The sequence below is a fragment of the Ruditapes philippinarum genome, unplaced genomic scaffold (assembly GCF_026571515.1).
Source record: "Ruditapes philippinarum isolate M1 unplaced genomic scaffold, ASM2657151v2 ctg10274_1_1_1_1, whole genome shotgun sequence".
NCBI classification, from domain to species: Eukaryota; Metazoa; Mollusca; class Bivalvia; order Venerida; family Veneridae; genus Ruditapes; species Ruditapes philippinarum.
The window spans coordinates 6,064-23,313 of record NW_026860800.1 but is presented as its reverse complement, the minus strand read 5'-3'; the positions used below and the strand labels follow the sequence as shown (position 1 = coordinate 23,313).

The window sequence follows — 17,250 nt, the reverse complement described above, 5'->3', positions numbered from 1 at the left end:
TAAATTTCTGGATCTATAAAATGAATATCCCGTGATAGTCTCAAACAGCAATGAAAGCATTTTGGTAATGTTTTTATTCAACCTTTTAAATGAATTCATAGTGATACCGTTGTAGATTCTACGATATGCCATATGTAGTATACTCACTAGCATGAGTATGGTAGTCCAAAACGTAAAGTATAACTACTCAGTACTCGTTACTAACTAGATGACTTGGTGACGTTATCGCATGCAAAAGTGTTATTAGAATCCCATCGCTGGTTTCAAAGCACGAGTTCTTGTTAGGCAATTCTTTCCATTTGTATATAATTTTGTCATTGAATTTAGAAGAAACGATTTATTAGATCTATACTGCAGTATTGATCTAAATAAGTAGAATTCTCCTTTTGTCTGTTTACATTTCACGATTTTCTTAAAGGCCGGGGAATGTGAACTCTGATATCCGTACGGATGGCCATTAAGCATATTAGGTACAAGAGGCGGGGTTTTATTATCATGACCTGAGGTCAGCATGCTTGTAAATATAAACATGTGGTCTGCAATAGTATAGGAGAGTTCAGCATTCAGGAGAGATAAAGAGGTTGTGTATTTATTGGGGGGTAATGATTTTGCAATTTGATGAAAAGGTAATAGCAGTGCTGTCAGGATGTATATTGCAAATACATATTTTTACAATGAAGAGTATAATTTATGAAATCGGTGATAGTCAGTATATACAAACAGTAAATACTAATTGTTTAGAAATGCCTTGTATATAGAAAAAATGTTTGGTATATATCTTAGGTAATTAATTAGTTGGGGGAGTCCTTCTGTATCTAGGGTGAGGAAGATGGCAATATATTAATTTTAATCAAATTATGGCATTGTCAAAATTCAAGGTATTATACCTTAGATGTGTTTCAATTGTAATTTAGACTGTGTACATGAACAGAGTCGAATTATATACTAAATAATAATGCATTTATATTACTTTTTCTTTAGATTACATACTTTACCTATTACACTAGATAGACTATTTCAATTTTGTGTTAGAACTGACCAATACCAATGTAATTTCAAGTTAATAAATTCATGATTGTAGGGATGGAATATAACACAATCAATAAATAAAAATTCAAGTTAGTATTTCTCTGGTAGTATTTATTGCCCTAGTATTTATTTCCCCGCCATCTGTCAAACTCTACTGTGAGAACGTTTATACCTAGAGAGATGTAGTTGGCTGAGAGAAAGGTCATAACCTCTGTACAACTGTCAATCAAATGCACAGGGAAATTTGAATTTTTAAAGGCCTCGGAACAAGTATAAAAGGCAGACAAGCAGAAAAATGGCCACTGTTGAAATATGTATGCTGTCTGCTAGCATAATCAGAGAGAGATAGAAAAATGAAATTTCAAAATTTAGAGAGAATTACCTCATATTATTTGCTATAAATTGGCACATCACTTCTTTATCATGTAAGCAACATTCATTTAAAGTTACAGATCTCTGTGATACTTAGAAGTCCTACTTTAAAAAAATCTTTTTTTGAAAACAGTTAAAGGCCGGGGAATGTGAACTCTGATATCCGTACGGATGGCCATTAAGCATATTAGGTACAAGAGGCGGGGTTTTATTATCATGACCTGAGGTCAGCATGCTTGTAAATATAAACATGTGGTCTGCAATAGTATAGGAGAGTTCAGCATTCAGGAGAGATAAAGAGGTTGTGTATTTATTGGGGGGTAATGATTTTGCAATTTGATGAAAAGGTAATAGCAGTGCTGTCAGGATGTATATTGCAAATACATATTTTTACAATGAAGAGTATAATTTATGAAATCGGTGATAGTCAGTATATACAAACAGTAAATACTAATTGTTTAGAAATGCCTTGTATATAGAAAAAATGTTTGGTATATATCTTAGGTAATTAATTAGTTCGGGGAGTCCTTCTGTATCTAGGGTGAGGAAGATGGCAATATATTAATTTTAATCAAATTATGGCATTGTCAAAATTCAAGGTATTATACCTTAGATGTGTTTCAATTGTAATTTAGACTGTGTACATGAACAGAGTCGAATTATATACTAAATAATAATGCATTTATTTCACTTTTTCTTTAGATTACATACTTTACCTATTACACTAGATAGACTATTTCAATTTTGTGTTAGAACTGACCAATACCAATGTAATTTCAAGTTAATAAATTCATGATTGTAGGGATGGAATATAACACAATCAATAAATAAAAATTCAAGTTAGTATTTCTCTGGTAGTATTTATTGCCCTAGTATTTATTTCCCCGCCATCTGTCAAACTCTACTGTGAGAACGTTTATACCTAGAGAGATGTAGTTGGCTGAGAGAAAGGTCATAACCTCTGTACAACTGTCAATCAAATGCACAGGGAAATTTGAATTTTTAAAGGCCTCGGAACAAGTATAAAAGGCAGACAAGCAGAAAAATGGCCACTGTTGAAATATGTATGCTGTCTGCTAGCATAATCAGAGAGAGATAGAAAAAATGAAAATTTCAAAATTTAGAGAGAATTACCTCATATTATTTGCTATAAATTGGCACATCACTTCTTTATCATGTAAGCAACATTCATTTAAAGTTACAGATCTCTGTGATACTTAGAAGTCCTACTTTAAAAAAATCATTTTTTGAAAACAGTTAAAGGCCGGGGAATGTGAACTCTGATATCCGTACGGATGGGCATTAAGCATATTAGGTACAAGAGGCGGGGTTTTATTATCATGACCTGAGGTCAGCATGCTTGTAAATATAAACATGTGGTCTGCAATAGTATAGGAGAGTTCAGCATTCAGGAGAGATAAAGAGGTTATGTATTTATTGGGGGGTAATGATTTTGCAATTTGATGAAAAGGTAATAGCAGTGCTGTCAGGATGTATATTGCAAATACATATTTTTACAATGAAGAGTATAATTTATGAAATCGTTGATAGTCAGTATATACAAACAGTAAATACTAATTGTTTAGAAATGCCTTGTATATAGAAAAAATGTTTGGTATATATCTTAGGTAATTAATTAGTTCGGGGAGTCCTTCTGTATCTAGGGTGAGGAAGATGGCAATATATTAATTTTAATCAAATTATGGCATTGTCAAAATTCAAGGTATTATACCTTAGATGTGTTTCAATTGTAATTTAGACTGTGTACATGAACAGAGTCGAATTATATACTAAATAATAATGCATTTATTTCACTTTTTCTTTAGATTACATACTTTACCTATTACACTAGATAGACTATTTCAATTTTGTGTTAGAACTGACCAATACCAATGTAATTTCATGTTAATAAATTCATGATTGTAGGGATGGAATATAACACAATCAATAAATAAAATTCAAGTTAGTATTTCTCTGGTAGTATTTATTGCCCTAGTATTTATTTCCCGCCATCTGTCAAACTCTACTGTGAGAACGTTTATACCTAGAGAGATGTAGTTGGCTGAGAGAAAGGTCATAACCTCTGTACAACTGTCAATCAAATGCACAGGGAAATTTGAATTTTTAACTGTTTTCAAAAAAAAGATTTTTTTAAAGTAGGACTTCTAAGTATCACAGAGATCTGTAACTTTAAAGGAATGTTGCTTACATGATAAAGAAGTGATGTGCCAATTTATAGCAAATAATATGAGGTAATTCTCTCTAAATTTTGAAATTTCATTTTTCTATCTCTCTCTGATTATGCTAGCAGACAGCATACATATTTCAACAGTGGCCATTTTTCTGCTTGTCTGCCTTTTATACTTGTTCCGAGGCCTTTAATTGAATTGACCTTTTCGAAAACATAGCTAAACACCGTTTTCCGGTACGATACCGTTTTAGCTCTGGGGAATTACACCAAATGAAGTACATAACACAGTTACGTGATATTTCTATTTTTCTATCATTATTTAACCGTTTAAGGTGAAAAAAATTGATGGCTTTGAAAATTATCAATATTCCTTTCATATCTATTGCAAAGTATTCAAAAAAATAAATTATTTATAATGAAAATCAATAAAATTCAAACAGACGTAGTGGAATCTTCCATAATAAATAAGGTTATTTTCTGCATAAACTTGTTTATTATATACTTATAAATGAAATATTGAGAAATATTGATGAAATACAATGCCTTTTCTCCTTTTCCGTATTTCCACTGAGTATAAAAATTTATTTTTCACTGCAGTAAAACATATTTTCCTTATTTTCACTGGTGTCTAGCTGGACTACTTTCTTCTAAATTCAGCCAATACACTAAATTTAAGTGACAGTCTTTCAAATTTTGACATCTAAAAAGAGAAAAAATTGTATTTAATATTATAAACAGAAAATTCAAGTTTTTTCTATAAATACATGATTTATTTTCATCTTGTGGCATGAAAATTACCATATTTCACTCGTGGCTACTGCCACTCATGAAATATTTATTTTCATACCACTCGATGAAAATAAATCATGTATTTATAGAAAAAACTTGAATATCCTCTATGTATTTACTTTATTTTTTGTATGGAATTATTCATACAATGATATTTAATTATTTTCTTATAAAGAAATAACTGTTTTATTTCAATTTAAATTGAAAAAAGGCCGAAAACAACGAGTTCGCTATTACACTCCATTAGGTGAATTCCCCAGAGCTATGTACAGAAAGTACCGGAAAACGGCGTTTAGCTAGGTTTTCGAATTCGTGAATTGACCGTTATCCAAACAGTACGGAATTCCATAAACGACAGCCGTCTGTTGACTGTCAACTGCTTACTGTCAACTGCTTACTGTTAACTGCCTTCTGCCAACTGCTTAACTGTCAACTGCTTAATGCTTACAGCGACTGTTTAATGCTTACTGTTAATAGATAAATGCCAACTGCCACACGGCCGAAATACCCGATTAAATGAGGGAAAGTAAATGTCGGCTTTTATTATGTCCTTCTTCAATTGTTTATATGTTACATGGGGGACCTTTTTGAAACAGTATTGGTCAAGGAATTACTCTGTATCATAGATGAAGTTTTTGACTGATAAAACCTCGGAATTCGTTACATTTATACATGTATAATTCTTGCGTGTTACTAAAGCAAAAAGATATGTATATATATCTTTGCAGGCTTTGGGAAACTTTCTTAATTAAGAACCTACAGGCAAAAATCTCTGTTAACGAGTAACACGCTTGTAAAAAGACAGTCATTTAAGATATATCTACCATGTAACATGTATATTATAATATTTGTTCCTTAAATGATAATGATTCTAACCTATAACTATAGAGCTTACTGGTATCTTTGACCGGGGGCCTTGTTATGACATGAACGTCGTTGTTTGTACATTCAAATTACAACGGTCAATTTTTTGTTAGCATTTTTGAAAATAATGCTTAAATTTTTGTTAAAAAAAATAAATCTAAGAAAATGGTGTTCAAAACATAGACATATAACTTAATATCTAGGACTTTAAAAATGGATATTCATGCATTAAATATTCGTTGATGTTCAGACAAAATAATATATACCAATGACGTCTTATATTAACATAATAAAACGAACTGGGAGAAGAATACACCATTGGAAAACATACATGGAACCGTTTAGTTAGATATCTAAAAAAAGTTAATACTTGTTCTTGTGATGGTAAAACCGTACATTAATACCTTATTTCTACAAAGCCTTACAGGAAAATGTTAATATAGTAGATGTTAAAAAGACTTCTTTGACAGGCAAGCATGGTGACTAACATGTCAATTATTGCGTTATATTTGGGAAGTGGATGCATAGAAAAACACTTGAATCGTCGAGTTACGGGGCATTATTAATACAAAGTAATGTTAATATCATCGTACCGGATATTATATGTAATGCTTCCGCATATATGTCTTAGCTTTTGCAGTATTGCATATGTTACATTCTGATTCAACCGTGTATATCCAGTAACGCATGATTGTGCAAATAACGCAGAAATGTGCAATTTAGTGGATAAAAACGAGGCAAACGCGATATGTAAATGGACCAGTATTTTTTTTTTATTATACACCGAAATGAATCAGCGCATACGGTTGCTTAGACATTATACTTTAAATCTCATCAAAAATATTTCCATGAAAATGTTGTTATTTTTTTCGTGAAAATGACGAACATGACAGCGTACTGACGTCGTCGATTTTTTAAAAGATTCGTTACAATAAACGTACATATTACTTAGGATTTTTTATTTGGTGAACCGAGACATTTTCCAATCTACTCGTGTCATACTACATTTAATTTAAGAGCAGATAAAAAGTAATTGAGACTGTTTTTAAGAAAGGTAATGCCGAAGTTCGTGAATTATGCACTGAAGCAACGTCGGTTATTTCATTCTTATTTTAACAAGCTTCCTTCTATTGGTTATACGACACTTTGTAGTTTTGTGAAATGTCTTAGGTATAGCAGATGTGAAAAATTATGTTTTATGTGTTACAGTAATACATATTTAAATTTGAAACGAAACTCAAAAGTCACCTTCAAAATGGTAATCAGGTTGTCTTTCTCACGAATGAATCTAAAGAAGTAAACATATTACTTGAAAAAAATGTAATACTGGTTAAAGTAAACTGTCGTAGAAGCCGTATGCGCTAATTCGTTTTTTAAATTTTTATTTAGAATAAATATTTTGGTTCCGTTTTCTTACTGTGTTATCCGTTTTTGGTAAAAGCGTTGCACAGATTCGGTGTTACTTTTTAAAAACGTTTACTTGGGCTAAACATTCCTGCGTTACTTGGATATGCAACGCGTGTGATTTATAACTGGTGAAGAAGGCATTAAACGAGAATATATTGCTGAACGTCGTCGTCGTTTTATTTTGCATTGTCTTAAGAGAAGAATGTTCAGGTTGACTTGTAAAGTTGTTTTGAAGAAATAAATTCGGTTAACTTGCCAGATATTTCGGCTTCAGAATGTATTTTCAAAGATTTCTTATGGAACTAATATTATTATATGATCTTCATCTTCCTATTACATACTTTTCCGCGATCACATGAAATTAAAATTGATTAACTAAGACACTTTTTTAAATGTGAACAATGTTGAATATTGTTACCCAACATGGCCAGGTTACAGCAAACATTCAGCAAACAAACTCTGCTTTAATGGTTAACAATATATATAGGCATCATGTGTGTTTAAGTTGCATTTAACAGTAAATTTAGACATATCATGTTTTCCGGGGAGCTAAACATAAACAACATTACAAGAAAATTATGATATTTAATTTTCAAAAAACTTTTTTTTTTTATTTTACAATAACGAAAAACAAATTATAACACCACATAGAAAGTAAAAAAAATGTTTTGTTCCAATAATGAGACCTCAGACCTGTAAAAAGCTGATATTTTTCATGTAAACACTGTTATTTTAAATGAAAATTAGGAGACGCCTGTACAAAATCCGTATCTTTAAAAATATTTGCAAAGTTTCGGGGAATTATAATTAAAAGTTCTGTTATGAATAATATAAATTGTTATGAATATCATATCAATGTAAATATATTCTGCAATTAAAGTGCTATACACGAAATAAGAAAGGTAACTCAAAAATGCTTTATATCACATCATAGAAACTCTACACTATCACGATGTCTTAGAACTATATACTTTAGTTGTCAAACCCTGACAAAATATTAATAACTTTCACTGGATCATTCTGGCAAATACGAAAGCAGATTTTTCTCATTGGTTTCATTTGCGGTAATTGTAAAAAGAAATAGAAAAAATAATCACCCTAAAAGTTCACTTTTAAAGCAGACAAGATAATCATGAAAATTATATAAAGAAATTAAACAAACACGTCAAAGAGTTATAATATAACATAACCTGACCATTTTGTCTATCACAAATGTAAATTTTTCAGTAAATTTATATAATTAAAATTCTATAACTTCCCAGAGTTTTTCAATAGTGCAATTGAATTTAAACAAGATGGTAACGATGGCTTTTCATAAAGGTAAAATAAGCTGATTCAAACTAGAATTTGTCACTTTATATATTGCACTCTATGTTTTATCAAATATTGTCCTTTTTGAAAACAATTTGAATACAGCCAGGTTTATCTTCGTTATGCTTTCAGAAGCCGAGTTAAACTCGCCTAAAAGAACGCAATACATTTATGTAGTCCTCTCATTCAATTTTCCATGATTGTAATTTCAATTATTTCTAAACACAGGTGTGTTGGGTTCTGTTACTTGGGCTCTGTGAAGTCAAATTGGAGTTGTATACGCTGTTCCTCCATAAAAATGTTTCTTGCATATCAGACTGGCGTTTCCGTTTTAGTTTTACCGCATGCGGAAATTTCATCTGGCATGGGGGGTTCCAGATGAGTCGCGTTAGCTGTACAATGGCACGATAAAGATGACGTCATTTTTAAACGTTATGAATGATTTTGTAATTCTTACGCTGGTTGAATGAAAGTAGTTACGGTTGTAATGATATACATTTTCATTGAAAATAAAGATAAAGAATTTAAAATATAATGGAATATGGTAGAATATGCAAGAAAAAAAATATCTGACATATGTTTGCAGTTCGGATCGGAATATCCGTTTCCCTCGGTCACCCGCCCATGGGCGGTAAACCGTGGCCAAGCCTCGTTAAACGCCCAATGGGGGGTCACCTCGGGACGGATATTCCGATACCGAACCGAAAATATGACAGATTTATTATTCTGTCAGACTTCGTCCATCCTCCATGCCTCATCCTCTGTCACTGGAATAAAAAACGTTTTCTATAGGGCACATATCTTTTTGCAAAAAAAAATATTAAGTGTACAATCAAAGTTTAAGCAAATGTATAACATCTAATAAGGAATTTATACGCTAACAACCAAAACAGCCCATTGAAAAACTGAAACCCAAAAGAACTCTTGTGATTATGACAAACAAATAATTTGTTTAGCCTAAAAAATTCAACCAATGTATTTCACCAGGTATATTAAGATACTCTTCTAGAAATGTATTTATTGTTTGAAAGTTTAAACATACTATGCAATTTTAAAAACAAAAATCAAGGGAGTCTTGGGACATAATGGTCCAGATGTCGGCCGTCACTACCAACCAAGGCATAGCGGGCTAAAGCCCGTCAATGTTGGACACGATTTTTTGTGAATAATTAAAAAATAAGTTGATTACCCTAAAAATGAGTCCTCTATTTGACAATTAATTAATCACGCAGCGCAATGAGGCACGTGGAACCATTTTCATAACATAACCAAAGCAGTGTGTTTAAGGGTGGGACGATAGGACGTATAACAACTCATTGCAATGAATTCGAAATTACAAATTAATAGGCTTTATTATAAATTAATCATTTTTTAATATACTTACAATTGATTCTACAGCAGATTTTTCCATCAAAATGGCGGGCGTACTTGTTTGTACACATTCGGAATATACTTCGTAAATGATCCATACATAGACTTAGACTGTCAATAAGCAGTAAGCAGTAGGCGGAGAGCAGCAGGCTGTCCAGTTAGCAGTAGGCAGTGAGCAGTAGGCTGTCGTTTATGGAATTCCGTAAAACAGCCATAGAAAAAAATCTTGTAATGTTAGAGCTCTACGTAAAATATGGAACGCCGTACATGCCTAACAGTAACACGAACATTTTTTTATGTGTTGTGACTTCATATCGTATTTATAAACGTGTATCCTGTAATCCAGAAGAAGGGATATGATGTCTGTACAAGTAAATCGAACCCATCTTTACAGCAGTCAAAAAAGTAAAAACAAATGAGAGGCAATGTCCTTCTGTTCTCTTGATCACTCGACAGCCGACAACCACTGTTTAGAAAGCTAAAAACTTATATACCAATCTCAAAGCAAAATTTAAGCCATTTGGAACAGTGTATATATTCTTAATTCGGTAAAAAGCAATGCTAGTGTTATACTTTTTGTAAGTGGCTAAAAGGATGACAGTGGATCCATATACTTTCATTAAGTATATGCCTTACTGATCGATCTATCGCCAATGCCGACGCCAGAAGATCGAGTAAAACACATGCTGTAGTTCACTATACTTCGAATATAGTTCATCCACAAATTTTATATTTTCTAACCGTTCGAGGGCATGGATTGTTACAACTGTATGGTCACCTGTCGGTAGGTATATAAATTTAAATTGTATCATTACTCGAGATAAAAATGGCGTCAAAACCTGTTTGATCGTGTTTATGGTTAGTAAGTCGCTAGACAAATTGATTTTGTGGTTCACTTCTGTGAATAGATGTTAATCATGTTATCCGGAACTCGGCAAATGTGAGATTCCAATCCGAAAGTACAAACAAACTTTTACCGTTATAGATTCACGGTGCACTACCCATCACAATAGATTAGTCAACCCGTTGCGCTTATTTTCGAACATTTGTTTGAGGATAAGCTTTGGAAAAAACACACACTCATATTCTTAATTCTGGAGTTTATTTATTGGCAAGTACATTTATGACCTTTTTTGTTTGTTTTGGTGACTTTTTACCAAATACGATACATAAAAGATTTTCAATATATTATTGTAACAGATTTTAAACATCTGTGAACTTATATTTACTGTGGCGACATTAATGCGACATGTAAGGATGCAGGTCACATTCGTTGATTGATTACGAATTCCATACACTGTACCTCTTCCTGGCATTAGCAGTTCTTGCGAAGGTGAGGGTAAACTGCTTTACAGCTTGCTATGAAACGGTGCTCAGGTTGAACTATGCTCTGGAGAATAAACTACAAACACCACCATCAGTTGTCAATTTCTGTATCACTTTATCATTTATTCCTACCTGTTTTTTTATAGATAAGTACAAATGTCGTCTGGAAGTAAAGAACAACCGATTGAATGTAGCGGGACGTATAAGATGAAGGAACTCGATAATCCCAGAGATTTAAATGAAAATATCCGTACAGAGACGACGAAGGAACAGGTGGAAGATTTTAACATCCCGAAGAAGCACGAAACTCTAGAACAATTCTGGGACACATTGCACGAGTGGGCTGATATCACAACCTTTCACGGTATCAGATTCGTTTTTGACCGTAATAGCACTGTGTTTCGAAGGTGAATTATTTATCATTTATTTTGTGTGTGTACGTGCGTGCGTGCGTGTGTTATTTTTCTTTTGCCAAATTTGATTCTTTTTTTCCTCTACGGTCACGGATAATGCTACTTACACTGAATCAGTTGATGCCAGTTGTATGTTTGCCTTATAGAAGGTCGATGGTCATATCTGCAAATTCTGCATTATGTGAGATATAAGCCTATGACTAAACTTCAGGCTCATGTATACCGTTAAAGTGTTAGTAAAAACAAACCAAACAACTTGGCTAGCTTTGTTCTGTAATTTCGGTGTCAAGACTGTTAACTTCTCTGCATTTTATGTCTGAAATTCTAATGCAATTGCATACTAGTATTTTATAAAGTTGAAATTGTAAATTCATAAAAAATAGAGCACATAAAACCTGCAAGTAAACACACGTAATGAATGGATTTGAACATTATACATAATGTATATGTTTTCATTTAACTAAGCGGAAAAACAACTCTAAACACCATAGCTGTAACTATTTTCGGATTTATTTTTTTTTGTAAATCATTAAACAATGTTTTTAGATTGATTTAACTTACGCCTGAGGGTTGTCACATGAAGGCATTTTTTTTGGGGTGTTTTTACGTTTCTTTCACTAGGTTGTTTATTTTTTTTTTTTTCACTCTTTCACTTACAGACCGATCGGAGTAAATCATTGATTTTTCATAAAACACCTTTAAGGATCTCTCATTCATCTTTTGAAAAATTTTATTTCAGATCAGTCTGGTTTGTGATAATGCTGAGATTTTTCTGTCATAACTTGGCTTGGATATGGACAGGCACAGATGAAATCGATATCTGAAATATAGCGCATTGACACTCCAAACATCTAAGATTCACGCAAAACTACCTTTCCCATCTGTGACCATTTGTAAAAGTGACTTTATTCGGAATGATTCTGTAATCAACGATACAGAACGTAAAATTTTGGAAGCCTTTATGCAGACGACACCAAACAAAACTTTCTTACTAACAAATTATGGAGAAGATACTTTGAGAAGTACAAATATTAGTAATTTGATTCGTGGGCGCGTTATCAAGCTGGATGATTTTATCCTAGAGTGTTTGTGGGGTGCAATGCTTTTAAATTGCAGTGAATATTTTGAAAATAGTTTGCTCGAAAGTGGCTTATGTTTCAGTTTAAAGAAAGGCTCGTTGCAGACATCGGTGACAGGTGAAAAGTTCGGTTTACAGATCAAGCTATGGTACGGCCAGGATAACTCATTCGGGGCCGGTTATGACAATTATGCGATAAAGGTTTGATTTATAACTTAAAATTTAGTGTGATAACGATCACTGATTTACCATTATATACCATTATATACCATTATATACTATTATATTCATAAATGAAGATTGCTTTGCAAAGTTTTATATGTACGATAATTTTTAAGAAAGAAAAAAACAATCATAAACTAAAAAATGTCCTTGTGTTTTAGATATGTTAAAAACGTAATTTCAAATGCTCGCGGAAATATAGTCTCGGAGAAGTTTCCTTAAACATGCATGCAAAAAAGAGTTGAACATCGTAAATTTTAAGTTTTATTCTCCTAATTCTATGCATACAAAAATAAGATATCACTTACGAAAAACTGTTAACTGTCTTTCAAAATATGATTTTATTGATATAGAAATTGGTAACTAACTTTTCCTGATTATATATTTTAATGTTTTTAAAGGTTTTTCAGTGCATGTAAAAAATGAAGATTGAACTGGCAATGGATTCTTCCAATTTATTAGGACCTGGTATTTGTGTACCCAGCATATTGGTCAAGCACTTCGGTAGACTCCTTTTTGTCAAAATTCCATTTCAATTAGCACAATAAGCTTATCTTTGGTGCGCTTTTTTGGATCCGTTGATTTTTTTTTATTATGCTAAAATTGAACGTTTTCATGCGAAATTGTCGCATAATGGGGGGGGGGGCTTGATGTCATCTTATTGGCGCCCTACTTTATCATGAAGACGGTGTTTTGGAAAAATGTCCCAAAAAAGTTATAAATCTTTTAAAAAAACTTTTTAGTAATTTTGATTCTACAGGGGTGCAAAGTAGAAATTAAATTATTAAATGTTAATTTAGTTGGGGTTTTGGGGGGGTTATGACCAACAAATTTTAATCAAAATCGATGTTTTTTTTCCCAAACGGGTATTTTATTTTTTTTTTACTTTTTAAAATTTTTTTTTAGTAAGTTACCTAAAAACCCGTTGCGGTTTTGGGACACAGATTGTAAAGATAAAAAGAAGGAGGATTGAAAAACCTTTTCCGGGGTCCCGGGTGTAAGACACTGTAGGCAGGAAATTTAAAGTTGGGAAAGTTGTGGCTTTTGCTAGTTATTTCGATAATAAAACGTGCAGTTTTAATTTTTTTAGTTTGGCCCTTCGTGTTTTTAAAAAATTGATATTCTTAAATTTAATTTTTCCCCCTACTTTTTTAAAAAATGTTTGATATGTCTGATCTTTGTTTTAAAATACTTCAGTCTACTTTGTTAATGAGTATTCACGTTGGCGGTGTTAAAAATGAATGAAAAGACATACATGTATTATACAAAAGGAAAAGCTGTATTTCATGTTATTTTTATATTTTGTAATGGTCCTATGCCATGAATATTTTACAAGAATAAAATCATAATTCAATAAAATGGTAAGGAAAATATAAGTTAATCTTAATTCTACCGCCACTGAAAGTTTTTAAGAATTCCGGAAACATAATCCGAAGAAATGTGTCTTTATTGATTGGCACACTTCTAGTTCAAGTTAGTGTAGTTTTATTTTATGTTTTCATATATTTCAGATAATCACCGTGACTGTAACGCCTACGAAATTGTTGATTGTTATCATCCTACCTTAAGTAAGTAATTTTTACTGTTGTTTTTATTATTATTATTATTGTTTTTGTTATTGTTGTTGTTGTTATTTTACAGTTCCTAAGCTTACGCATTACTTAATATTAAATAAAACTAGATTCGTAATTAAGATAGTTGTGATATCTAAATAATTTTGATATTTACTATAATATTGAGAAAAAAAAACGATGATGTCACCAACGACATATGAGTCGCGTCACGACAAAACCAACATAGTGCGTTTGCGACCAGCATGGATCCAGACCAGCCTGCGCATCTGCGCAGTCTGATCAGGATCCATGCTGTTCGCTGTCAGTTTCTTCACTTGTAATAAAGTTTGGTAAGCGAACAGCATGGATCCTGATCAGACTGCGCGGATGCGCAGGCTGGTCTGGATCCATGCTGGTCGCAAACCCACTATGTTGGTTTTGTCGTGACACGGCTCATATGTATTGTCAAAAAGCATATTGTATTGATAACATATAATTGACCATTAAAGTTGAAATTTAATATCTCTTAACAGACTGTTAAGTAAAGTAATTGACAGTTCCCCACAGATGATTCGGAGGAAATATTTATAAAATCTGTAATCTTAAAAGGCACAAAAATTATGCCTCAGAAAAGATTTTTTTTTCCTTTCTTTAGGAAGGCCAAAAATGATTTTTATAACATTTAAAACATGGGTTTAGAGAATGTTAAATGTTTTGAGAAATAAAAATGAAAGCATTTAAGTAACATTATGTCCATACAAGGGATCGAACTGTTGGATGTCAATATAAGTCTATAGTTTGCCAAAATTCCTTTTAATTTTATAATTTACGTCACATGAACGATAAATAACTCATGTGGCCCAATAAAATTCATGTAAATATCTTAATTTCGAATTTACCTGTACTGTTCAATCTATAAAAAAGGAGTGGGGCAGTATTTTTATATTTAAGACAGATTTATATTGTATACTAAACATTTTACACTATCAACTGTTGTATAATAATCAATCTGTTGAAATAAAAAGTCTATTCAGCACAACTTGACAAAGAAAAAAAGAGCATAATGTCACTTTAATGAAACTCTATGAAATCAACCATGTTTGTTTGAAAAGCACACTACTGAACCTGTATATGTTTCAGTGTTGTTCACGACTCAGATGGAGAATTGTCACTGCTCTACACCTTGCCATATCACTAAATACCAGACAAAAGTATCATCCATGCCCTTACCACAAAAGGCATACACAGCTTTACACAAAGAGTTACAGACCGGAACTGTAGATACAATAAAGTAAGCTATTATTAATAATTAAGTTACAATTACGTAAATGACACCAGATATTCAAATAATCATAATTATATAATTATAATTGATATCATAATTTATAATTTTCATGAATATAGCTAAAATTTATCAATCATATATTGCACTTTTTTCGTTTTTTGTTGAATTTATGAAATCTTGTAAATAACATATTTTATAGATGCGACCTGTATTATTGAGTCACTAATGTTACCTAAGTTATAAGGATTTTTAAAACTATTTCGTATACTGAAACTTCGTGCTTAAACAGTCAGAAATTTTCCAACGTAGTTTCATTTTACACATTTTTTCCTTAAGAAAGAGTGCATGTATAAGTTACTCACTCGAAAGAACGGCTTCTAAACTATATCCCTTAAAATTAATGAAATATTATTAAATAATGTGGGAACCCGTCTTTAGTCACGCAGTTCACAAAAAAGTCACGTGTAACGGGCGAGATCTTTTCTTATATTAAAGGCACTCTTTCAATATGAGCTGATTTTAATAAAAGAGATTTTGTACGTGTATATAAAATAGAAGTTGTACGTGTAAAAGTACAAAAATCTTGCCTGGAAGACACTACTGTACTTTTCCATTGATATACAAGGTGTCCGCGTAAGTGAACAATGAGTTTGAAAAGTGACCAGTTATACTTTTTTTTCAGGGAAAATATAATCATTCTGAAAATATTCTACGAGACTTTGGAAGTTACGTCTACTGATCAGATTCTAGAATTTACTTTTCAAGATATTTGGGGTAAGTGAATCTTTATGTGATATATGAAATTCAGATTCCGGGTAATAAGGTTTAGAATCATTAATTAAGTACCAAATCAGGTGACCTGCAGGTCAATGAAACCACGTGTTTCTGTACGTTTGACATGAAGAAAATAACATGTATCACTTCAATATATTCTCTAAGATATATCTATTGAGAGTACACATTCGTGATTGCGTTTGGATACATTATAATCATAACAGCAGTGAAATATGGGCAATATTTATACTTTAGGATGACTTTATATTGAGCACATTGATCTTTGTTTTTAATTAGTTGGATAAGATAGAGTATATTTAGTTAATACGGATATTCCCTAGGCACTAGTCATTATTCACTTATGGAAAAAAGGCTTTTCTATCATATTTTCATTCAACGTTTTCAGAAATGCAATCATTTAGTTTCATGTACACGTGTAAACCAATATCGTTACAAGTGTCCTTGCATTAAGTAAACAACGTTTGTCATACATGCTGTATGTATGTATGAATGTCATCAAAGGACGAATTTAGCTAAACCTGTGAAAGTTTTATTTAGATATTCTTTTTAATAATAAATTTCTTTGATGTACATCTTTCAGCGTCGTTTGGGGGATATCTAGGATTATTTGCTGGGGCAAGTGTTCTCACATTTTTTGAAGTACTAGATCTTATTGCTGTCAATGTTTATAACCACTTCACAAGAATGAGACGTGTAATCAGAGATTAACCTTCTTCGCTTTGACGTTGTATATTAATATCAGAAAATAAATGAGTAAAAACGCCACAAATATTTACCTTGTATTTATATTTATAGTGTATGACACTAAGACTGGTTAGAAGGACCCTACCGGCCTATGTCTAGTTTAACAGTTACTATTATATACCAAAATGTTCACAAGGGTTCGCAAAATACAAAACGAAATTTCGTTTCATATTCTGCGAAACGTTGCGAACATTTTGGTATATAAAAGTTTCTGTTCCCAGATGTAGATTATTTGATCCCTAAAACTAGCATGATTTACTGGTTCATTTTCCACACAATTAGCACTTTTGTCACATCGCACATTTAAAGTATGCTAAAAAAAGTCAAAGTGAGCCGCGTCACGACAAAACCAACATAATGGGCTTGCGACCAGCAAGAATCCAGACCAGCCTGCGCATCCGCGCAGTCTGATCAGGATCCATGCTGTTCGCTATCAGTTTCTCTACTTGTTATAGAGTTTGTAAGCGAACAGCATGGATCCTGATCAGACTGCGCAGATG

The 17,250-nt window shown here is 32.3% G+C and overlaps 2 protein-coding genes across 2 annotated transcripts; both read left to right on the top strand.

Moving 5' to 3' along the window:
• Positions 1-10,703: 10,703 nt before the first annotated feature.
• Positions 10,704-11,897, top strand: LOC132713426 (uncharacterized). The gene is made up of 2 exons (XM_060696022.1): positions 10,704-11,067; positions 11,813-11,897. The coding sequence occupies exons 1-2, from the start codon at positions 10,817-10,819 to the stop codon at positions 11,895-11,897; spliced, it is 336 nt and encodes a 111-aa protein (XP_060552005.1). The 5' UTR covers positions 10,704-10,816.
• Positions 11,898-12,795: 898 nt separating this feature from the next.
• Positions 12,796-16,799, top strand: LOC132713425 (acid-sensing ion channel 1A-like). The gene is made up of 5 exons (XM_060696021.1): positions 12,796-12,841; positions 13,885-13,941; positions 15,067-15,217; positions 15,894-15,985; positions 16,587-16,799. Exons 1-5 carry the CDS (start codon positions 12,796-12,798, stop codon positions 16,712-16,714), a joined length of 474 nt encoding a protein of 157 aa, XP_060552004.1. The 3' UTR covers positions 16,715-16,799.
• Positions 16,800-17,250: the final 451 nt, after the last annotated feature.